Below are 25,020 nucleotides of genomic sequence, written 5' to 3' on the forward strand. Positions count from 1 at the left end.
GGCGGGGCGAGGCCCAGGGCCCGGGCGGGGGCGATGGAGGAGGCGCTGCTCTCCACCCCCATCAACCCCAACAACTTCCCCGCCAAGCTGTGGCGGTTGGTGAACAGCCCCCGCTACCGCTCCATCCGCTGGGACGGCCGCGGCGAGGGGCTGCTCATCGACCAGCCGCTCTTCGAGGCCGAGCTGCTCAGCCCGCCCGGGGCCGGCGCCGGGGCCGCGGGAGCCGGGGCCGCGGGAGCCGAGCCCGAGCTCTTCAAAACCACCAACTTCACCAGCTTCATCCGCCAGCTCAACCTCTACGGCTTCCGCAAGGTGGTGCTGGGCGGGCCGGGCGCGGCGGGGCCCGGGCCGGGGCCGGCGGGCGGCGGGCCGGCGGGCGACGGGCCGCTCCACCACTTCCACAGCCCGCACTTCCGCCGCGACCAGCCGCAGCTGCTCGTGCACCTTAAGAGGCTCACCAGCGCCAATAAGGCCAAGCTGGCGGCCGGCCTGGAGGTGCCCTGCCGCCCGCCCAACCGCTTCCAGAGGCTCCTCATCACGTCGGCCTCCGCCTCGGCCTCGGCCTCGGCCTCCACCTCCCCGCTGCAGCAGCAGGAGCCGCCAGTGCCGCCCGCTGGACCCCGGCCAGAACCGCACGGTGAGTCCGGCGCCTCGGCCCTCGCTTACCGCAGGGCACATGGGCGTCAGGGAGCAACCGCCACTTCGGGGCACATGTTCGCCCAACCTCACCTTGGAGGTGTCCGAAATGCGCCCGGGACGCACATTCCGCTGTGCTCTCGGAGACTGTAGGTCCCACCACCTCGAGATTCTCACTAGCACCCGCGGCCCGTGGCCCCCAGTGCCTCCTCTGGAAAGAGTCCGTAAGCATTTAGCCCCTTCTGAGTCCACTAGCAGCAAAAGGGACCTCTGCTTCAGGCTTGCTTTCAACTCTTCCCAAGAGTTGAACACCCGAGAGTTTGAACCCTAAGAGTTTACCTGCTTGCAACCCCCCATAGACATTTACCTTCCCGAGACCCAGGCTCTCCGCTTTGAACATCTAGAATAATGTTCAGGCCCTTACTTGAAGCACTGGGTCTGAAAGAAACACAGAAGGGTCTCCTTTGCTTCAAAGGGAAGAACAGAGTCACTCTACTGGTTAAGGCGGCAAGGAAAAAAGTTTCAACCAAGAAAACTTAGAACATTATACTAACTAAGGGAAAGTTTCGGAAACGGTGCCTTGAGTGGGTTTGCCCTTGAAGAGGCATGCCACCTTCCACCTATTGACACATCTAAGAAATCTTAGAAGTGTTACGACGGTAATCAAATTTAAGGTTCCAAGTGATGTGTTGAATGGTGGACATTATATATCTTAAGAGCAAAAACATAATAATAGATTCATTTATAAGATACTGTTTCTATGTAGAATGAATTGGCTAAGCGTTTCTTTGATTGTAGCTAATTAGAGCTTGGTGCTTCCTTAAGGTGTTATGGTTACACAAACATAAGGCAATAATGGTTTTCAGCTGTCAAGTTTTAGTTAAAAAGAATTTTAGAAAGCTCATATTTACAGCTCTTGAATTTTTCACTGTTAGCTACAGTCTTGCAGTATGGAAAAAACTTTGTGTAAATATGTATTTAGCAAAAGCTCAGAAACCTTCTGTGATAGTACATTATTTTATGGACTTGATTTCTGATGCTCTTTCCCCCTCTTCCAAAAAGGTGAAGGTGGCAATATTGCCTTTCCCTGTTTAATGAGTTCACGATATAAAGCAGTATACCAAGAAAGCAACAGGATTTAATAATAAGAATTAATTCTTTATTTTCAACTAGGAGAGTAATAGAAACATCGCCAACATGTTAACATAGATTTAACATAAAGAAGTCTGGGTTATTTTTGAGTTATGGAAAAAATTTAGATATGCAAAAAAAAACCCATTATGTTCAATTTATCCTAGATCCATGGTTATGAATGACATAGTACTTTGTTCATTTGGAATTTAGAAGGTAAGGGACTAGGTTGTGTGTCTGTGGAGTTTGGAAGGTAAGAGACTAGTTTAGAGTTCTAGTAACAAGTTGAAAAATAGCAATGGCACAGGAATGTTCTAAAGGAATTCTAAAAGAATATTAAGGTACTTCCATGTGATTTCCCTTGATTTTGGCAGGGAATAGTATGGAGAAAGGCAATGGAGATAGTACTGTTGCATACGTTTGGCAGAATCTCTGACATGGTTTGTTTTTTTTTTTTTCAGGTTGTGTTTTTGATGGGTATAAGGAGAAAAGACTGGAAAATGTGTTTTGGGGAGAAATGGGATAACCATTTCAAAGAAAAAAACATACATATGTACACACATAAAAACCAACTTTTGCTCACTTTTTTCTCTTTTCTGATCTTTTTCCCTCGCCTATCTTAAACCCAGTTGTATTCTATGGGTAGAATCCATTTTAATTGAAACAAACACTTGAGCTATCTAGAATCTGATTTTATGCATTTATAGTTCAGTTGGTCAGCATTTTAAAGATTACTGTTTGTTAAAAAACATAAAATTTAATTGATGCTTTTTTAATATAGGTAATATTTCAATCCATATATACCTAGGTTATTGTTTTCATGCATTTCTGGTTTCTACCTTTCTACCTGTTGGTATGTGCAGAAGGTATGTCAGGTGTGGATTGTCTGCACCATAGACTTGGTTGACTAGGGTATTGTGTTACTAGTTCAGGTGGAATGTAATTCTGCTACAAGTTCAAGAATACTGGCACAGTATTGCTTTGTTCTCATTCTATGTTCTAAGTCTTTTTGCTCTTCTATTTTTCCTAATTTTTATTCTACTCGAATCTTGCCTTGGTTACATTCCTGACTAGGCTGCTACTTCTTCTTCTTCTTTTTCCCTTTTTTAGAGACGGGGTCTCACTCTGTTGCCCAGAGCTGGAGTGCAGTGTTGCAAGCTCACTGCAGCCACAAACTCCTGGCCACCAGTGATCCTCCCAAAGCGCTAGGATTACAGGCATGAGCCACGGTACCCAGCCTCGCTGCTACTTCTTAGTTTCCATTTTGTTTTCTGTTGTTCCACTTCAGTTTATGGTTTGAATACTTCTATCTCTTTTACAACAGAATCCTCTGTTTTATGACCTAATCCACTGGGCCAAAGGTCTTGCTCACCTTTCAAGAATAGACTTGATAAGAAGTATAAAGAGCACATGTTTTTCCTCTTTTTTTGGTTTACTTTTGTTATTTTGTTTTTGGTGGCAGTTTATTTTACCATATTTGTTAAAACATTCTAAACTAAGTAACAAGTCTGAGAAGTAGATAATCTGTCTTTGCCTGAGCATACCAAGCTCTCAAGAGGCAAGTTTTGGGGTTCTTCTGGGAATGATTAGTTCGAATTTGATTCCATCCATCCTGCTCTACATTTCCAGAATTCTGGATTCAAATTTTGCCAAATATATCTTAAAGATGTCTGAAGATGACTGGGTGGCTCATGCCTGTAAGCCTAGCACTCTGGGAGGCTGACGCGGGAGAGTCGCTTGAGGTCAGGAGTTCAAGACCAGCCTGAGCAAGAGTGAGACCATGTCTCTACTAAAAATAGAAAAATTAGTCGGGCATGGTAATGCACGCCTATAGTCCCAGCTACTGGGGAGGCTGAGGCAGGAGGATAGCTTGAGCCCAGGAGTTTGAGGTTGCTGTGAGCTATGATGACACTACTGCACTCTAGCCAGGGCATCAGGGCAAGACTCTGCCTCAAAAAATAAAATAAAATGTTCTGAAGACATAAGATGATGCTCTGTAAAGTTGGTCACATAGAGCCCTGTGAGATAATCCTTAACAGAAGAATAAATAAGAGCTGAACATGTTTAATTCTTTAGAAAACAGGCTTAAAGGAATACTGTTGTAATCCTGACAGTGTTCTAATTTTAGCAGCATCTAATATAGATAATTGGCCATTACTCAGAGTTTATCGTGATAGAAGTAGAATTTATCTTTTAATTCAGATATAAGCCAGAATTTGAGTCAAGGGAGATAATTTTTAATTACTTGCTTATATTATTGACAGTCTGAAAATTCAGCAATAGCTTATCCCTAAAGAGAGCAGACGAAGGACTAGTGAGCTATTATTGCACATCGTAGGCAATATGTAGTTTTGGCATATGAAGCATCCAAGGAGAAATCAAGCAGTGAGTAGTTTTGACACTCGGAAACACCTGTTGCGAAGAGCAAAAAAAAGTTTCTTTAGGAAACCAGGGATTGTCAGTAGTGAATTCAAAGTGTGTGTACGTATGGAATTGCAAGTCAAGTAGCATAAAAACTATTTTTTGTGCTTTAAAGGAAAAAGGAAAAGTAGTTTTAAGAGGCCTGTCATTTGCATGCATTCAACCTTCCAAAGTAGGATTTTTTTCCCCATTAAAGAACTCTTAATTTCCATGACTTCAGAATTTATCGTTTGTATGTGTGTACATATTTATTTTTGGCATTAATGCTTTATTCTTTAAAGGAAATTAAACACAACAAATAGAATGTGTATGTGCAACAGGTGGAAGGGATTTGCAATCTAATTTGGAAAAGCAGATACTCGAGGGCTGTCTTTCAATACGTAGTTTAACACTTGAACAGCACATAAATTAGGTTTTCCTTGTTTTACAGATTAGTTTAATAAGTTGAAAGGAATTTGTGAACCACATAATTTGTTTTTTAAAAAATTTTATTGGCCGGGCGCGGTAGCTCACGCCTGTAATCCTAGCACTCAGGGAGGCTGAGGTGGGTGGATCGCTCAAGGTCAGGAGTTCGAGACCAGCCTGAGCGAGACCCCGTCTCTGCTAAAAATAGAAATAAATTATCTGGACAACTAAAAAAATATATATAGAAAAAAAAAATTAGCCGGGCATGGTGGCGCATGCCTGTAGTCCCAGCTACTGGGGAGGCTGAGGCAGTAGGATCACTTAAGCCCAGGAGTTTGAAGTTGCTGTGAGCTAGGCTGACGCCACGGCACTCTAGCCAGGGCAAAAGAGTGAGACTCTGTCTCAAAAAATAAATAAATAATTTTATTTATTTATTTTTTTAGAGACAGGTTCTTGCTCTGTCACCCAGGCTGAAGTGCAGTGGTGCAATCATGGCTCACTGCAGCCTTGAATTCCTGGGCTCAAGCGATCCTCCCACCTCAGCCTCCCAAGTAGCTAATACTATGGGCAGGTGTGACCATGCCTGCCTAATTTTTTTTATTTTTATTTTTGTAGAGATAGGGTCTCTCTGTGTTGCCTAGGCTGGTCTCGCACTCCTGGGCTCAAGCCATCCTTCCACTTTGGATCCCCAAAGTGCTGGGATTACAGGCATGAACCACCGTGCTGGCCTCGCATAACTTAATACATAAAACTCTCTTTAGGAATAAATTAGGCTAGCTTTGTGTATGTTTAAGAATCATAATCTATAAAATAAGTCCTGCAATATTTTTATTTTTCCTTTCCTCATTACGTACTATTTCCCTTTTTCGCTCTTTCTTATCTCCACTTTGTACTCCTTTCTACCTTGCTAGCTCGATAAGAGAAAGCAACTATCATAATCTCTGGGCCTGGATATGTGGATTTTTAACAAACTCTCCAGGTGATTCAAATGTAAAGAGCAATGTTTGAGAACCACTGATATCTGGGAAGACACAGTAGTAGAGAGACTCTTAAGACAAAAAAGACCACGGAAAATGATTGATTGTTTTAAGGAATGAAGAAGAGAACTAAGTCAACTTTTCAGGCCTGACTTTTCTATAAAGATTATCATTTTAAAATAAATTGAAAGGGAGGAAAGAACATTGTATCTCTTTTTGGTTTGTGTTATAATTCTATGTTCCACACTTATTTTTTTTATTTTATGTGGAATGCTTATTTTCAGGCCTATTATTAATGTTTTTAAATGGTTTGAAAGATTGGAAAATTTCTAGGGAGTAGCTTATGCATTGGAAAAATCTGTCAGTCAATTGAGGTAAAAGGTAAGATGGGTGAATCGTCTACAAATGGCTTGCAACATTGAATATGTGATTTAATGCCAGAGTTTGGGCACTTCATCTCTTAAGACAGTCACATTGAGAGCCAAACAAAAATTTATTTGATTATTCTTTCAGCATTATATGTGCAATCTCATATTCTGGATTCTGAACTTGTTTTTACCAAAACTAAACTTTTCTTGTGTTAAAAATGGCTGATTAGTGAAGCATAGTATATTTTATGATCTTTAGTTTACTATGGTAGTGTAATGTAAAATTGGTAAACGTGCTCTTCCTCTTTTACGCAGGACCAGTGGCTGTAGGACAATTTCACCGGTCGTTCCGGCGAGATAGTTTGTCTCCTTACTCCTACGTATCAACTTCATCCCACAACCACAGTACTTTCCCTCTGAAAGGTTTAGATCGGACCCCGATTCCTTCTAGAACATGGCAGAACTCCCTTGGAATGCACCCTGGACAAGTGGACACATCTCCCACTTTTTCAGATAAAGGGGTTCCATTTCCTGTACTGCAAAGGTTTCCAACTGAGGTTACCTATACGCTGCAGCCCAGCGCCACATCTGTACACGTTCAACAAGGTCCTCAAACAATGGTCAGCTCCTCCCAAAAATACAGTAACTACACACCCTCAGCGCAGTACTCCCAAGCCTACTATCCAACAGGTATGAGAAAGTTCACTGGCTTCTATTAAGGTAGTTTACAATGAGCATTTATATTTTTAAATGCATTTTAATCTCTGTGTACTTAAACACAAATAGTAGGAATATCCATGTAAGGAATGTCAAAGATTTCTTAGAAGGACATATTTCTAACAAATATATAAAATTTCATTGTGTTCTTAAGGGTTGTGAAAATTCTGTTGGTGCATAAAAGTTTGTTTTTGGTAAAAGTTTTGTATCCTCAAAATATGCCCTAGTTATAAAATTAAGACTTAGTGTACCCCAGAACCTTGTTTTAACTCTTTTTTTGTTTTGTTTTTTTAAAAAATTTATATATCTATTATACGCTTTATATTTTTTTAATTTTATAGGTGAGATTACCTCATTGAAATCATTTTGGTATCTCAGGAATGAAGTTTAATAAAAAAGCATACTCTCTGAAAACTAAATTAAATTCTTTAGTAAAAACGTGGTGAGCAGTAGTATCCCTACAGTGTTAATCCCAGCCAACTAAGAACAGGGTGGTAGCAGAGAGGAAATGACAACTGACCTGGAACTCAACCCAGGGCATTGAGGACATGCTGGTAGATCCCACCTCACTAACTGAGAATCCTTATAGTGACCATCTGTTTTGTTTCTTGGGAGAAAAAGTTATGTGTGTGTGGTTTTTTTTTTGTTTTTTTTTTTTTGGTAAATATCTTTTTGCAAGATAATAGTCTTACCATTTCACTCAAATGTATTTTCTCTTTTACAGAAACACCATAGCAGTGCCATGTGTTTCATCATGTAGTATACTTTTTACAGAGTGATGAAATGGGGCAATAGAAACAAGACAAGGGTCAGCTTTCAGAAAAGACCAGAGAGAGAAGAAAGGGGGCATTCCTTTGCCCTATGAATTAAGAATCAGGGGTGGGGAACCTGGGGCCTCGGGGCCTCATGTGGCTCTCCGAGTCCCCAGGTGTGGCCCCTTGATTGAATCCAAACTTCACAGAACAAATCCTTAATTTTTTCAGTTATGTAAATCTGGAAGCAATCTCTGGAAGTATTTTGTTAGACCACTTCTCCCAGGCAGTACTAAACCAAAAGCTAAAATAAGTGGAAAGAATGTAAATGAGAAAAGGGAATTAAATAATTTGTTGCCATTTTAAAATTGTGAATCTGGGGACTGTTCTATTTGTAATTGTACTCACTATTTTCTAGCTGTTAACATCCAAATATATACTTGTACTTTTGCCTTATTGCATTCTACCTAAATATAGCAGTAAAAGGGATGGCTTTATTTTCCCAAAACGTTTAGGTTTAATGATATTAAAACCAGAGTTTAACTTAGCTTGAGTTTTATAGATTTTTAGAGCTGCTACTCTTGGTGGATGGAGTTGAGAAGAAAAAGGGGGAGAGAATTATATGGAGCAAGGATGAGTTAGCATTTTTAATCATTTTGCCCATTAGAAATTTAAAAACTTTTTTTTACCATCTTATGTAGAAAATGGTTGAGGCCTAGTATTTTTGCAGATTTGCAGCTACTTGAAGAACAAAAATATTTATGTGATCTTTAAAAATATAAGATGACTAAGTTCATGTTTGTAAGTTATCTTATATATAGCAACAAACAGGATCATATTTTTATTACTGGAGCGTTTAATCTGTTCTTAATAAACAAGTTAAACATTGCTATCTAAGTTATGATTTTGGCTGCATTCCATGTATGCATAGAATATATATAGAGAGAGGCAATCTCTGTCCTTATAATTGCTTTCCATTCTGTAGCCCAGCTGGATAATTCCCCTGCATCCCTCCTTTTACCGGTAGATGTTTCCCTTTCCTTTCCTTTTCTCAAACTACTAAAGACTCAGAAGTTTCTGGGGAGTTGAAATTTGGAAGGACTGCAGCAAAGAGATGTAGAAATGTGCTCCGGCCTTCAAAATTTGGAATTTTGGAGACATTTTCCTTTGGAAATAGTAGATGAGGTAGTTGGGTTCTATATTACTATTAATACAGCACTTATTAGTCCTGTACTTAAGGCGTAGATGGTTATAGTCTGGTTTAGGAGCTAAACCAGCTTGTATGATATGATTTCTATGGGAAAATACATTCCAAGTTCCAGTAGTCCTCATAGAAACTCCTAGTTCTAAATTTTATGAGAAGCACTTATATATTATTCACCAGAAAACAATACAAATAGTTAATATCATTCATTTATTATAGAAATGCTATTTGTTAAATTCTGATTTTAGAAATGTGATTTTAAAGATATTTTAGCTTGATGTAAACTTATAAATTGAGAGTTGTCTCTAAGAGTTCAAGGTAAGGAATAGGAAAGAGACATTAAAAAGAGAACAAGTAAGTGCTGCTGATATTTTGATAGTATACAGCACATATAAAATAGAATCTCGTGTTATCTGAATTTTTGTTTTATCTGTCTTCTTTAATATGGATAATTGAAATGACTATAAGGTTTCTGAGATTATGAGAATAAGAAATCTCATGGTGACTTCAAATACATAGAGTAGTTCTATGATGTAATGTAGGCAAAACTGCTTTGAACATTCTGAAGTACTGTAATATATAAATAAAAACTTACATTGTTAAATACAAAAGACCAGCAATGGAGAAGAAAATGCCATAAAAATACTCTACAAATACATAATGCTCCAAATTATGGGTGAAGGAAACAAAAAGTAGTGAGCAATTTAACCAATATTTAGTGAATACCTATTTATGAAGAGTATTACAAATGACTTTCCCAAAGTTAAATAGAATATCATTCTCAGAAGTAAGATAATAATCACTTCCAAATTCAGCTAAGTCATAACAAAGGGACTAATTTTGGAGTAATGGTTATATTTGAGTCCTTTCAAAATGAACTGTGTGCCTGGAGGTTTAGGTCAAATTTTAATTAAAAACAACACCCAATTTCATTAAAAAATTAGTTGTGTTAAAAATGAACTTGGATCTGGTCTTCAAGTATAACCAATACATTTTACATTTTGTAATATCACATAAATTATTAATTTCTCTAGTAAAGCCAAACACTGAAACTAAAAATTGCTATCAGACTAATAAAATGACTCATTATTATAAGGTATCTTATGTATAGCAACAAATAGGATCATATTTTTTATATTTATTTTTCTTCCCTTGAAATGTCAGTTTTCCTTGCCTGGCTAATTGAAATTTTTTCTGTTCTTACCACTCCTTCAAAGACAAAATGTTGTAGATCTAGTATTATTTGACTCTTTTTAGTCTTGTCTTATCTAGAATTCAGCTTTTTTCCTCTGATGTTATTTTCACAAGGTGCTGCTATAATTTAATTTCCCTCTTTTATAAAAACTTCATTTTATTTATTTATTTTTTTTTTTTTTGGACAGTCTCGCTCTGTTGCCCGGGTTGGAGTGAGTGCCTTGGGGTCAGCCTAGCTCACAGTAACCTCAAACTCCTGGGCTCAAGGAATCCTCCTGCCTCAGCCTCCCGAGTAGCTGGGACTACAGGCATGTGCCACCATGCCTGGCTAATTTTTTTTTTCCTATATATATTTTTAGCTGGCCAGATAATTTCTTTCTATTTTTTTTTTTAGTAGAGACAGGGTCTCCCTCTTGCTCGGGCTGGTCTCGAACTCCTGACCTCGAGCGATCCACCCGCCTGAGCCTCCCAGAGTGCTAGGATTACAGGTGTGAGCCACCGCGCCCGGCCTTATGTATTTTTTTATAGAGATGAGTTCTCGCTATGTTGCCTGGCTGGTCTTGAACTCCTGGGCTTCAGTGATCCTCCTGCCTCAACCTCCCAAAGTGCTAGGGTTACAAGCATGAGCCACAGTGTCTGGCCTAAAACTTTATTTTATACCTTATATTTTGCTTATTCTCTACTACGTATTTAAACATACATTAAGAATGTTCATACAGTCATATTTATATAGAGGCCTGCATTGAGGACTTATTTTTCATTGACTACTGTTATAATGCTGAATTGAATCAAAATCAACTTTGTCTTTTTTTCAAAGTTAAGTTTTGAACTCAAAGCAGTGATTAGCAAATTGTAGCTGCCCTTCATCTCATATTTTATTTAACAAATACTTATATAGCAGTCACTATGACCAGACACTTCTTCTGAGTGCTTTTCAAATATTCACCTATATAATCCTCACAACCATCTTATAAAATAGTAATTATCCTCATTGTATAGATGAAGAAACTAAGGCACAACTAGTAAGTGGCAGGCTGGGAAACAAACCCAAGCAATCTGACTCAACAGTCTGTTCTTTTGGCCACTGTGTTCCACTGCCTACCTGCCTCTCATAAAGAGGGTCTTTTGTTTTTCTGTTTTGTTTTTCTTTTGAGACAATTTTTTTCTGATATATCTCTTCCCCAGAGTTAATTATTCCCAGGTAGGGTAGACGATGGCTGTTGGCAGAGGGATCTACCCTATGTCCTGCTGGTGGCATTGGAATTACTCTGGGTGATCAACTCAGCTTGTCCAAGCAGAGAGAACATACAGTCCAGCTGCTAGAATGGGAGCTTAGTTTGGGGGCTCCAGGGAGTGGGGCTGCCTCTAATTCATTTCTTTATTCCCCTACACCTAGCATAGTGCTGAGCCATAGTGGGTCCTTAGTAAATAATTTATTGAATGGGATGAACTAGTTCTAATCTCAGCTTTGCCATTAATCATTGGACATGAACTTCAGTGGCTTATTTCATGTCACTCAGCCTCAATTTCCCTTTCTATAAAGTGGCCATAATAGTTTGGGCCAGGAATTAAATAAATTCATTTATGTGGATAAACTTTGTAAAATTTAAACACTAATTACATGTAAAGGATAAAATATTTTAAAAACTTTTAGATTACCCTAGGTATTAACTCTTTAATGGCTGAATAAAGAAATTTTTAAGAATATATGCTTTGCCCTAAGGTACAAATGATATTTTTATTTTTTATTTAAAAAAGTATATACTATTATTATTGTTCCAGCCTAGGCTGGAGTGCAGTGGCACAATCATAGCTCACTGTAACCTCAAACTCCTAGGCTCAAGGGATCCTCCTGCCCCAGCCTTCTGAGTAGCTACGACTACAGGCACATGCCACTGTATCTGGCTAATTTTTTAAAATTTTTGTAGAGGTGGGGTCTTGCTATATTGGCCAGGCTTGAATTCCTGGGCTCAAGCCATCCTCCAGCCTCAGCCTTGCAAAGTGCTGGAATTACTGGGTGTGAGTCACCACCCAGCCCTATCATTATTTAATTTTTTTCTGAATTGACCCTTGGGCAAAAAGGGTTGCTTATTATTGTTTTAAATTTCATTTAAATTCTAAATGTTTGGTCTTTAGGCTTCTAATCCTATATAATTTACATAAAGAAATATAGAATATGGAATTATAAAAGCTTTTCAGTGTTGTTCCTCTCATGCTCAGGTAGCCTATATTGTCAGTTTCTCTGAAGAGTCCAGATTTTGTATTTACGGAAAAGAAGGACTTGGCACCAGAAAGCTCTCTTACCTAACAGAAGAAACTAAGCACAATCATATTTGCCTTTTTTTATTGTGGTGAAATATACATCATATAAAACTTAACCATTTTAAGTATTTTTAACTGTATTGTTCTGTGGCTTTAAGGACATTCACCATCACCACCATCCATCTCCAGAATTTTTTCATCTTCCCCAATTGAAACTCTGTACCTGTTAAATGCTAACTTCCCATTCTGTCCTCCCCCTGAGGTTGAGAGGTTGCCCCTGGCAACTGCCATTCTACCTTCTGTCTCTATGAATTTTACTGAATATCTCATGTAATTGAAAAATCATGCTGTATTTAATATGTAAATTTACCACTTTAACTATTTTTAAATGTATAATTCATTGGCACTAATTACATTCACAATGTTATGCAACCATTACCACTATTTCCAAAACTTTTCATCACCCATATGAAACTCTGTACAAGTTAAGCAATAGCTTCTCATTCCCCCTTCCCGTCAGCCCCTGGTAATCTCTAATCTACTTTTGGTTTCCACGAATTTGACTATTCTAGGAACCTCATATGAGGAATTATACAATATTTGCCCTTTCGTAACCAACTTATTTCATTTAGCTTAATGATTTCAAGTTTTATCCATATCGTAGCATATGTCAAAATTCCCTCCCTTTTCAAGGCTGAATAATATTCCATTGTATTGTATGCACCACATTTTGTTTACCCATTCATCTATTGATGGACATTGGATTGCTTCCACCTTTTGGCAGTTGTGAATATTGCTACAATGAACGTAGGTGTACAAATATCTTTTCAAATGCCTCTTTTCACTTCTTTTGGGTTTACACTCAGAAGACCTTTTCTCTACCTCACCATAAATGAGGAGGTGCTAGGGGTCTAGTTGTTATAGATGTTAACTTTAAATTAAATTTACTGTTATGATGTTTTTCCTTTTGAGTTTTTATAATATTAGGCATTTTCTCACTGTTGACACTGTACTATGCTGAAGTAGATTCAGATCCAAAACATTTAAATTCTTTTGAGACAGCCTCGCTCTGTTGCCCAGGCTGGGACTACAGGCATATAGCTGGGACTACAGGCATATACCACCATACCAGGCATATACCACCATACCAGGCTAATTTTTTCTATTTTTAGTTGTCTGGCTGCTTTCTCTTTTTAGTAGAGACGGGGTCTCACTCTTGCTGAGGATGGTCTCAAACTCCTGAGCTCAAGTGATCCTCCTGTCTTGGCCTCCCAGAATGCTAAGATTCAGGTGTGAGCCACCATGCCTGGCCCCAAAACATTTAAATTCTATATTTGAATTATCTGCATAGGGTAAAGTATATGAACTTGTTTGCCTCACTTGTAGTAGGAGTGCTAATTTTTAATAATTCTGGCTTTAAAGTTTTTTATTACTTAGACATTTTTTGAAAGTGTTATCAACTCTTATATCTGAAACTGAATTCTGTTCTTTGCAGTTTTTACTTCTACATGCAATTTCTTTATTATTTATTACCTTTTCTTTTTTTTTTTAGAGACAAGGTCTCACTGTCACCCAAACTAGAGTGCAGTGGTGTGATCATAGCTCCTACAGCCTCAAAATCTTGGGCTCAAGTAGTCTTCCCACCTCAGCCTCCTGAGTAGCTGGGACTACAGGCACATGTCACCACTCCCCACTAATGTAAAAAATATTTTTTAGAGACAGGGTCTCGCTGTGTTGCTCAGGCTGGTCTTGAACTCCTGGGCTCAAGCGATGCTCCTGCCTCAGCCTCCCTTGTTGCTGGGAGTACAGGTTTGAGCCACTGTGCCCAGGTTCTACCTGCAATTTAATCTCTTAAGTGAACACTGCCTTCGGAAAGACACTGAAATTATCTTTATGCAGATGAATGTGCCATAGGATATAGTGATAAATTCAGTTTTATAAATGTTAGTGCTTTCATAATGCACATGCACAGTAGATTAATTTGTCATATGCTAAACACATAGTTGGATTTCCATACCTGGGTTTTTCATACTCAGTGAACTTGCTAATACTTTGTTCTATTTTGTTGGCTATACATAGTAGGACTGCGCTAGTAAGGAAATAGCCATTGAGGAGTCTTTTTGCATTATAATCTATTAGAGTCCTCCTTTTCTTCATACAGGTGCCTTTCTACTTTCCATTCGTTGCTGGACACTTTAAAGAACATTTACTATTTTGCTGTTTCGTAAGATACCAAATCAGCTGTCAGATATATATTAACATATTCTCTGTTGCATGTTGTAGTTTCTTGGTTTGTACAAGAAATTTATATTAAAGTACATTTTAGCAGCTGTTCAAAATGTGTAACCAGTGAAGTCAGAACATAGATATATCAGAAAAATAAAGCTAACACCCCTCATTGATTTATTTGTAATGAAACACTGCATTTTGGTACTCTGATGGAATGAACCTGCAGCGCCTATGTCTTTTCCTACCGCTAGGGGGCTGAGTTTTCCATCACTATTACAACTCGAGGAAAAAAGTATACTTTTTTCAGTTTCAGCAAACCCTGCCGACCCTGCTCAGTGTTTAGCTATTTGGATTCAGTTAATTTCCCAGGATATCTGTGCTTTCAAATACCTTGGGAAGTCAAATTCAAATCCAAAACATTTTAATTATATATTTTTGAATAACCTCCAAAGGATCAAATTTAAAAACCTGTTTGCCTAACCTATGTTGGAAGTAACAACAGCTTGAATTTTATGAGGCAATCTTAGTAATATGTAGCTTTTTTTAGTCACTGACATTTTTAAAAAGTCATATTCAGAAAATATCAACCTTTATATTTATATCTGAACTGGAATTCTTTGCATTCTTTCAAGTTTTCTTTCTATGTACAAAATTTAATGCCTTAAATTGCACATGATACAATGAGAAAATATTTATTTTTAGTATGCCTTTATGAACTTCTGACATTTTAAAACTCAGTCAATAATGAAGAAATAGGGAAACATTTCAGTTAAGTTTTTACAATTCTTAGCTTAATTTCCTTTCAAAGATTAAGGAATGAGATTATTTAGTAATTTTATTAGCACACTCAGAATATTAAAAATGTGGATATAAAAAGGGAAAGTTGCCACCTTATAATAAAGACACCTTTAGAGATATTCAACAAGTGGAGTTCTAGTACAATTAAAATGTTACATTTCAGGAAGAAGGAAAACTTAGGGGGAAGTACTATGGTATATCATAGAACTTGTGCTTTGGAGTTTGATTACTAGCTCTGTCACTACCAGCTTTGTGACTTTTGGCAAATTAATATTGCTGAGCGTTAATTTACTTATTTTATAAAGGCAATATATGTAAAGTATCTGCCACTGTGCCTGGAACATGGTAGGCACTGAATATATACCATCGTCTGTTTAATCCAAAGTTGTGATGTTATAACAGATTCTCATTCATACTGGAGAATCTCTCTGTCTGGAAAAGAGGAGACTCAACCTATTATTAAGTCTGCATCTGTAAGTGTAACTATCCCAGTTGAAAGAGTTCAATCTTTTCATGATGTTCTAACTACAAAAGGGAAATTTGGAAAGCGTATTTCTTTAGTTAGAATAATAGCAGCTAACATTTATTAATTGCTTACTTTCTGCCAGTACTACTCTAAGTTCTTGGTGGATATTAGTTCACTCATTCCTCACAACTGCTATATTAAGTAGGTTCTATTATTATCCCTATTTTAATAGGATATAGAAACTGAGGCCAAAAGAGATTAACCATGCTCAAAATTGCATAACTATTAAGTAATGGAGCTGGGCTTCAAAGCCAGGCAGTCTAGCTCTAGGATCTGCATTCCTAACCACTTGTATAAATGATTAAAACATTTTTACATGTATTTCTACTGGATGCATTGTTTAATGGTAGAATATTTGGAGAATATTTATACTTTTAAAACACTGTCCTGTCCAATTGGTTGTTACTGTTAAAGTAAATAAAACAATTATTTTGGAATTTCAAGTATATTCTGATATTTTGAATAAAATGAAATTACTTTTAATAAGAATAAACCTTTGGTTAGAAAGGTAACAAAATGTTTATGTGCTAAAGAAATCACTTATAAAAATAGACAAGGCTCTTTTAAAGACTTTTAAAATTAGTTTTGAATAAATAATAGTACCTAATTGTACTAAATATTATTTTGTTAGAGGAAGTTCTTTTTTTTTTTTTTTTTGAGGCAGAGTCTCGCTCTGTTGCCTGGGTTGGCGTGAGTGCCGTGGCATCAGCCTAGCTCACAGCAACCTCAAACTCCTTGGCTCAAGTGATCCTTCTGCCTCAGCCTCCCAAGTAGCTGGGACTACAGGCATGTGCCACCATGCCTAGCTAATTTTTTCTATATATATTTTAGCTGTCCATATAATTTCTTTCTATTTTTAGTAGAGACGGGGTCTCACTCTTGTTCAGGCTGGTCTCGAACTCCTGACCTCGAGCGATCCACCCGCCTCAGCCTCCCAGAGTGCTAGGATTACAGGCGTGAGCCACCACGCCCGGCCTAAAGGAAGTTCTTGAAGTTTGGAGTTCTTTCCAGGTTGAAAGAGGGTGCTCCTTAAATGCTATAGAGGTTTATTTTGGTTGATGGCTTTTCTATGTTTGAATTTGTTCCAGCTGTGCTACAGTGCTGTTCTCCTTCTACCCACATGGATGCTCTAAGTAGTTGTGTCACTCCCACTGCCTCTTCCTACACACACTGCAACTACTTCCAGGTAAGATTCTTGGAACAGTGGGCATACTCTGTGCTTTGTGTACAATATTGTTGACCTTGCAAAATTTCAAAGTGTAATTTTGTATTAAAGAATGGCCAGAGGTAAGCTGTGGATTAATGGGCTCAGTTTTCTTAATTCTAAAAAAAAAAAGGAATTGATATAAATGATATCTGAGGATTCTTTCAGGCCAGCTCTGTTCAATATGTTAGCCACTAGCCACATGTGGCTATTTAAATGAATTAAAATTAAATGAATTATTAATGTAATAATTCATTCCCTAGTCACGGTAGCCACATTTCAAGTGCTTAGTAGTCTCATGTGGTTATTTAAATCTAAGTTAATTAAAATTAAATAGAATTTAAAATTCATTCCTTAGTCAAAGTAGGCACATTTTAAATGCGAGATAGTTTATATGGTGTGTGGGTACTATATTGTACAGTGATGATATAGAACATTTCCATCATTGCTGAAAGTTATTTTATTTTTATTTCAAACAATCCACCCGCCTCGGCCTCCCAGAGTGCTAGGATTACAGGCGTGAGCCACCACGCCTAGCCCTAAAAGTTATTTTAAACAATGCTGTTCTAGACTTTCCATTGTAAAATGGATACCAGATAGACTCTAAAAGTGTATGTCACCAAATGACAGATTCTTCCAAGGTGGTACACGTAATTAAACTTTTTAAGGAGAAAGGAAAAATGGTGTCAAAAATGAGAAATTTAAGTGGTGGCCCCCTTCATCCTTAGCCTGCATGTTATAAACACCATACCAGTTGAGCATCACTTATCCGAAATGCTTGGCAACAGAAGTGTTTTGGATTTCAGATTTTAGAATATTTGCATATATATAATGAGATATCTTGGGGATGGGACCCAAGTCTAAACAAGAGAATTCACTTATGTTCCGTTATATATCATATACACATATCCTGAAGGTAGTTGTATACAATATTTTTAATAAATTTGTCCATGAAACAAAGTTTATGTTAAGTATTTTATACATGTAATTTTCTGCTTGTGGTATCATGTCAGTACTTAAAAAGTTTCAGATTTCAGAGCATTTCAGATTTCGGATTTTCAGATTATAAATGCTTAACCTGTACTTCAAATATTTTCTCACTATTTCTTAGGATACAATTGTTTTGATTCAAATGTTTTATATTGCTATTTCTAGGATAAGATTAAATCCCATGCTTTGTATTTTTATGCTATAACTGCTAAAGATTGAAACTGTGTGTTTGCCTTGGATACATCTAGCCAAGATAGCTTCAGTTAAGAGAATATCTTACTTAGTGGCATGAAGTACTCAAAAGAACATTGTTTTGAGAAAATCTACATAGGGAAGTAAAATTATAATCAGGCTATTGTTTGAAGAGTATAAAATCAGACTAAGGGAACTTAGTTGGTCATTTTTCATGGATACCATCAAGCCTGAAATCCCAGTCCATTCATGTTCACTGGAGGGACATACCTATCCCACAGCTAAATGCTCTTGTTTGTAGATCCAGGCACTCTCTCCCCTGGATCATACTAGAGATACTCTGACAGTGTTTATGTCTTGATTATGTTCATATTTTAGATATGTAATTTAAAACATTTTTATAAAGACTTTTTCTTACTGCAGTGATAATACATGTTCATTATAGGAGAATAGAGATAAGCACACATAAAATTTAAAAATAGATAAAAGGGAAAGTATTTCAGATTCCATCCTGAAAATAAATTCAGTAAGTGGTTGGACTATAGGTACTGGGAGAGTGTGCATGAATGGTCAGTGTATTGTTTTTTTGTTTTTTTTTTTTTTTTTTTTTTTTTGAGACAGAGTGTCACTTTGTTGCCCGGGCTAGAGTGAGTGCCGTGGCATCAGCCTAGCTCACAGCAACCTCAGACTCCTGGGCTTAAGCGATCCTACTGCCTCAGCCTCCCTAGTAGCTGGGACTACAGGCATGAGCCACCATGCCCGGCTAATTTTTTTGTATATATATTTTTTAGTTGGCCAGATAATTTCTTTCTATTTTTAGTAGAGACGGGGTCTCACTCTTGCTCAGGCTGGTCTTGGTTAAGAACAAGAGCTCTTAGGCCGGGCGCGGTGGCTCACGCCTGTAATCCCAGCCCTCTGGGAGGCCGAGGCGGGTGGATCGCTCGAGGTCAGGAGTTCGAGACCAGCCTGAGCGAGACCCCGTCTCTACTAAAAATAGAAATAATTATCTGGACAACTAAAAATATATATAGAAAAAATTAGCCGGGCATGGTGGCGCATGCCTGTAGTCCCAGCTACTCGGGAGGCTGAGGCAGTAGGATCGCTTAAGCCCGGGAGTTTGAGGTTGCTGTGAGCTAGGCTGACACCACGGCACTCACTCTAGCCCAGGCAACAAAGTGAGACTCTGTCTCAAAAAAAAAAAAAAAAGAACAAGAGCTCTTGAGTCAGACAGACCTAGACTTGAAACCCACCTCTGCAGTTATTTCATTATGACTTTGGGTAAATTACAACGTTTCTCCAAACCTCGGTTTTATCCCTTGGAAATGGAGATTATCATTTTTCACAGGGCTTCTGTGAGGGTTAAATGAAATAATGTTATATAAAGTACTTTGCGTGTGCTTGGCACATAGTAAGAACTCATTATATGGTGCTATTGGGCATAGTAGCTTAGTGCTTACCTTATACTTTTTGAATTTACATTATTTGTCATTAGTGGCCTTCTAAAAATCATTGACACAATCTTTGTAGTATGTTTGGCAACATCAACTCACTGTATGTTTTATTTAACCATAGCTCTTCTGTATTTTATGTTTATAATCTGAGATAATCACACATTTATTGAATGCCTACTCTGTGCAAAGCTCTGCATTGGGCAACCTCAATTCATTACCTGTTTAATTTAATCACTATTTTTCTGTATTTTATGTTCACAGCTTTAGATCTTTGTTACCAAGTGTGTATTGAATGCCTATTTGTGCAAAGCACTATATGTAAGAGAATATATCTTATGGATATAAGTCTAAATGCAACAACTATTTTAGTCTATTGTTTTATTATTAAAAATATACGATTCTGAGAACCAAAGGATATTTGATATTCCGTCCATCTTTTCCCAGATCATTTGGAGCAGAATATCAGTACCTCCACCTGAATCTATAGAAGGATTGGTGGACTTGTGACCATCTTGTGCTTGAAATTTCCTTACTGAATTTCTAAAACAGTATATGATACATACAAGTGATGTTTTTTTCTATCAACCCTTATGAAAGAATGTGGTATATAGACATTTTATCAGCAAATAGGCATTTGGGTACTATAGCTTTTTGGTTTTGTATAGTTTAACCCTGATAATTATTGGTCCATTCCAGTATAAAACTTAGCATAGTGTGGTTGACATATAATAGATGCCAGGTAAATGTTAACAGTAGATTTGAAGTTACTATTGCTGAAAAGTAGATTAACATTCATGTTTTCTTGGTAAGCTTTAAGTTTAATCTATTTATATTTAGCATTCATCAGTCTGAATGTTGTTGCTTTCCTCCTTAATCTCGTATTTGATTTTCTATCCAAATAGTCCTATTTTTTCTCTTTTCCCAGAATCCTCCAATGCAATCCTCCTATCCAGTTGAGTTTCTGCCTTCTAATTGGCCCTGCAGTGCTACTGATGAAAATAAAAAGACAGAAGTAAACCTAGAGGCTGTCTTTCAGATAGTAGACGAGTTGCATTCCTCCCCTAAGTTGGAGATGGTAAAGGTGGAGCCTGTTGAGAATCAGTGCCCAACATCTCAGTCCAACAGAGGCCAGCATATCCTAGCTAATTCAAACAACAGCAACCCATCTTCCACAAGTCAGGCTAGCCAGCTGGAACCACTTACTCCTGTAGGCTCAGATATTACATCTTTTGTGGTCGGCACAGAACAAGCAATTACCTGCTCTCTACCACAGTCACCTGAGTACATCTATACCATCCACACAGCTCAGCCTGTTGAAAATAGCACAATGCAGGAATCTGCAGCCATCCAACAAGCTCATGTCAAACTGAAGGAGCAGCTAAGTCATAATCCATCTCCGTCTTCAGTAGTATTTGTGCAGGAAGGGCTACCATTCAGCACACACCAGGTAAAGGGGGCAAAGAAAAAAATCCTAATAAAGTTCAAAGTACCTAGTGCTTCTTGCTTAAGACTATTCTAGTAGAGAGTTTGTCCAGATTTTATTTGGGTTTAACACCAGTTCATTATGCTTTCCAGAAGAATCATGTCTTAGTAGTTTTGCACAAAAGATTCAGAAAAAAGTTACCTTACCCCCCAGGCATCCTCTCACTGTGTTATGGTCTGAAGTCAGCCTCTAGAGAGGCAGTCTGATTGAGCATTGTTAAAAACATTCCTTGAGTTTTTGCTTCCTATCTTAATTTGAATGGACTTAGGTATACCTGGCTGATACAATTCCATTACCCTGGAGGGATGATTTATTTGACAGATATTATGAGGAATTTCCTAGCCATTTGTAGAATGGAGGTAAGGAGATTGTTGGAGGTCTTTTCTTTTTTATAGCATCATTGAACTCTAACTTGTGAGAATTTTTGTTCAAATTTCCTTACTAATATCTGCATTCCTAAAGCAGAACTCTGACTCTAGTTTGAGGGACATATTTTGAAGGTAGAGGCTAATTCCTTTATTATTGCTAGTTTATGACCAGAAAATCAACAAACTTTGATTCTAAATACTTAGTAAGAACAATTCATCAAAAGTAAATCTAAATTAAAATCACATTTTGTGAATTAACTTAAGTATTTTTTCCTTGATCTTAGCCTGATACATGTATATTTTTTTATTTTGGATTTTTTTCTTTAATGGGACTGAAAATCTCTTCATTGTTAGAAATTCCCAAGATAATTTCTGGCAGTTTTTTTTTTTTTTTTTTTTTGCTTTTTTTATAGCCTTTTTTAGCCCTAATTTTAGATCCAAATGTCTTAAAGTTTCTATCACTCATTATTCTTTTTTGAGCCTATTAGAGCCAATAGATCATATGTTAAGATAATATTGTAAATTCAGTAGACAAAAGGTAGGCCCATTGTGTTTTAAATATGCCTGTAGAAAGAACACAGAATTTGTCTTTGTTCCTTCATAGTCACATCTGAACAATTTTGTATCTTAAAATTGCATTCACACAGAGTAACTTTTTCATTAACAAATATATCTTGAAAGCTGTGTTTTTAAGTTTTAGCTTTATTTCATTACATGGTTTTATGTTAAAATAAGTAAAGAAATAAAGTATTTCAGAAGTTAATCACCCTGACAAAGGGATTTAACATTCCAAAGAAAACTTAGAAACTCCAAGAAAGAAACTCATATCTTATCAACTGGGCAGAATTTTTAGAGGCTGAAGCTTACACAATTTCCAGGGCCTTTTTAAAAACAAAGAATGCAAAATTAATAGAATAAAGTGCCCACACCCCACTGACACCACCTAACAGAATCATGCCTATGGCCGGCCATTCCAATATCAAACAGGAGGGGAATTCTGATGGACCTTATGCTAAAGGGAAAAAAGGTAGTGGTCTTAACAAATTATGGTTAAAATATCTTACCTTTGTAAATTAAAAAAAAAATCAAGCATCAGGTAAATCTTCCCCTGATCATAAGTAAATATTTTAGCTCCATATACATTTCAGTGGTTTGTGTATAGGGAAATGTACATCTTACTACTGAATATTTAGATAACAAAGGTGGTATCATTCATCAGCATGAAAAGCCTTACAAGTTTGTTGGATTGTGTTCCTGTAATAGAACTCCTTTGATAAAATATCTTAACTTTTAGTAGATATTTTGGGGAAATCTCAAAATAATGAGTGGGTTTAATATTTTAGGTGGATGCCAGTATAAAATGCCAGACCACTCCACCTGAGAATATCTTGCCTTCAGAACAGATGGGATTCCTCATTTCAGAAATCGGGTCTGCTAGCAAGCCGAGTAAAGACACAGGTTTATCCACTCCAGCTAGATACAGAGAACGACGGAGCAACTCACAACAAGGAAAGTCCCCTGGTAAGGATTATTGTGCCCTAGAATGATACAAGTAGAACCAAGGTGTAGAATTAGTATATGAATGACAGTTTTTCTGGGTCTTCACATATTATTCACAATTTTATTATACCTGTCACATTGCTATTTTTACTTAGCTGTAATTTTAACTGTGTATTTGTTGTTTTGTTTTTGTTTGTTTTTTTTTGAGACAGAGTCTTACTCTGTTGCCCAGGGCTAGAGTGCCATGGCGTCAGCCTAGCTCACAGCAACCTCAAACTCCTGGGCTCAAGTGATCCTGCTGCCTCAGCCTCCTGAGTAGCTGGGACTGCAGGCATGCGCCACCATACCCGGCTAATTTTTTCTATATATTTTTAGTTGTCCGGTTAATTTCTTTCTATTTTTTAGTAGAGACGGGGTCTTGCTCTTGCTCAGGCTGGTCTCGAACCCCTGACCTCCAGCGATCCTCCTGCCTCGGCCTCCCAGAGTGCTAGGATTACAGGCATGACCCACTGCGCCCGGCCTGTATTTGTTCTTAATTATCCTTATGAAGTATATCATATTTTCTTAATATTATATGTAAGAATTTGAGCTTTCAAAAATATTGAACATATAAGAAAAAGCAAAGGAATTTAGATTATTTAACTTGGCGAAGGCAAGGATGAAGGGTGATTTAATAATTATCATCAGATGCCAAAGACTTTGTAATTACAGATGTGCCTGTTCTCTTATTAATACACTATAGTGCAAGAGGGAATGTGCTTAGATTGTCACAGGAGAAAATTAGATGGATGTTAAAAATATTATCCTGAGCACATTATAAAGATTCTGTGAAGTATAAGTTTGCTCATCCCCTCTCTTTAACTCAATGGCATCTATACTGAGATCACATGAAAGAGTGGGTTTGCTTGGGAGAATAACACCTGCAATCTCCTATCTTTGCCGTGTCTGTCAGAGAGCCTTAAAAGAGGTGCTTGAGGAAAGTGTGAGGCCCTGTTTAAAGGCACTTCTTACTACTGTTTCAGGTTGGGGTATTGAAGCAGTTGGACGTATGACCCAAATTACTGAACCTAGTCAGTAGGTGGTCAACCACAAGTAGGAACTATTCCCTTCCGTCTCTGCTTGCACACCAGGTGCCTCTAGCCTGAGCTCGTCTCTTTTTTTTAGGGCTTTGCTGAATGTGTCAAGAAATAGTTAATGCATTGTGAATTTTGTGAATATTTTCCCCTATAGTTGTATGCTCACTTGGCATGTGATCTGCTTTCCAGGGTATCATAGGTAATGATTTTACCAAATGTTTTGGCATGGATGGCAAAGGTCACCAACATTCTAGCCTGCTGTGGCCTAAACCACCTGCAGCCTGACATATATCATGTCTTGATTAATGACAGGGGTATATTCTGAGAAATGTGTCATTAGATGATTTCATCATTGTGTGAACATCATAGTGTACTTACACAAACCTAGATGGTGTAGCCTACTATGCCTCTAGGCTATGTGGTATAGCCTATTGCTCCTAGGCTACAAACCTGTACGGTATGTTACTATACTGAATACTGTTGGCAGTTGTAACACAGTGGTAAGTATTTGTGGATCTAAACATATCTAAGCGTAGATATGATACAGTAAAAATATGGTATTATAATCTGATGGGATCACCATTATATATGCAGTCCATCATTGACCAAAGTGTCATTATTTAGCACATGATTATGGTACCATGATGTAAAGAATGAGAATCAATATTAGGAGACAACTAGAAGTCTCTGTCACGTGAACTAAGAGAAAATATTTACAACACAAAATATAGAGCATTGTATTCATACAACAGAAAAAGCTCCTACAAATCAAAAAGAAAAAGGCAGCTCAATAAAAATAAATAAAATATTAATGTGCAGTTCAGAATAAGAAATACAAATATGTATATGAAAAGAAGTTCAACCTCTCCAGTAATCAGAGAAATGCAAATTAAATCAACCAAAAATGTTTGCCAGTCTGGTTGGCAAAACTTTATTGATAACATCAAGGTTTGATAAAAGCACAGGGAAAAAGGAACCCCCTCTACACTGTAATTGGAATGTAAATTTGTATAGCCTTTTCAAGGACAATTTGGCATTATCTGTAAATAACTGAAATGCTCATGTGCTTTGACTCAGGAACACTACTCCTGAGAATCTCTTCTATAGAAATATGTATATTCCCAAAGGTACTTAAA

At 37.6% G+C, this 25,020-nt stretch overlaps 1 protein-coding gene across 1 annotated transcript in view; it reads left to right on the forward strand.

Moving 5' to 3' along the window:
- Window positions 1-33: 33 nt before the first annotated feature.
- HSF5 (heat shock transcription factor 5) overlaps window positions 34-25,020 on the forward strand; it is a 31,819-nt gene continuing 6,832 nt past the window's right edge. Inside the window, exons 1-5 of the mRNA XM_045525659.1 lie at window positions 34-637; window positions 6,254-6,628; window positions 16,709-16,806; window positions 20,383-20,904; window positions 22,652-22,829. Of these exons, the coding sequence (XP_045381615.1) occupies window positions 34-637; window positions 6,254-6,628; window positions 16,709-16,806; window positions 20,383-20,904; window positions 22,652-22,829 (1,777 nt within the window). The remainder of the gene's footprint in view (window positions 638-6,253; window positions 6,629-16,708; window positions 16,807-20,382; window positions 20,905-22,651; window positions 22,830-25,020) is intronic.

Source organism: Lemur catta, chromosome 15 (genome assembly GCF_020740605.2).
Source record: "Lemur catta isolate mLemCat1 chromosome 15, mLemCat1.pri, whole genome shotgun sequence".
Classification (NCBI taxonomy): domain Eukaryota; kingdom Metazoa; phylum Chordata; class Mammalia; order Primates; family Lemuridae; genus Lemur; species Lemur catta.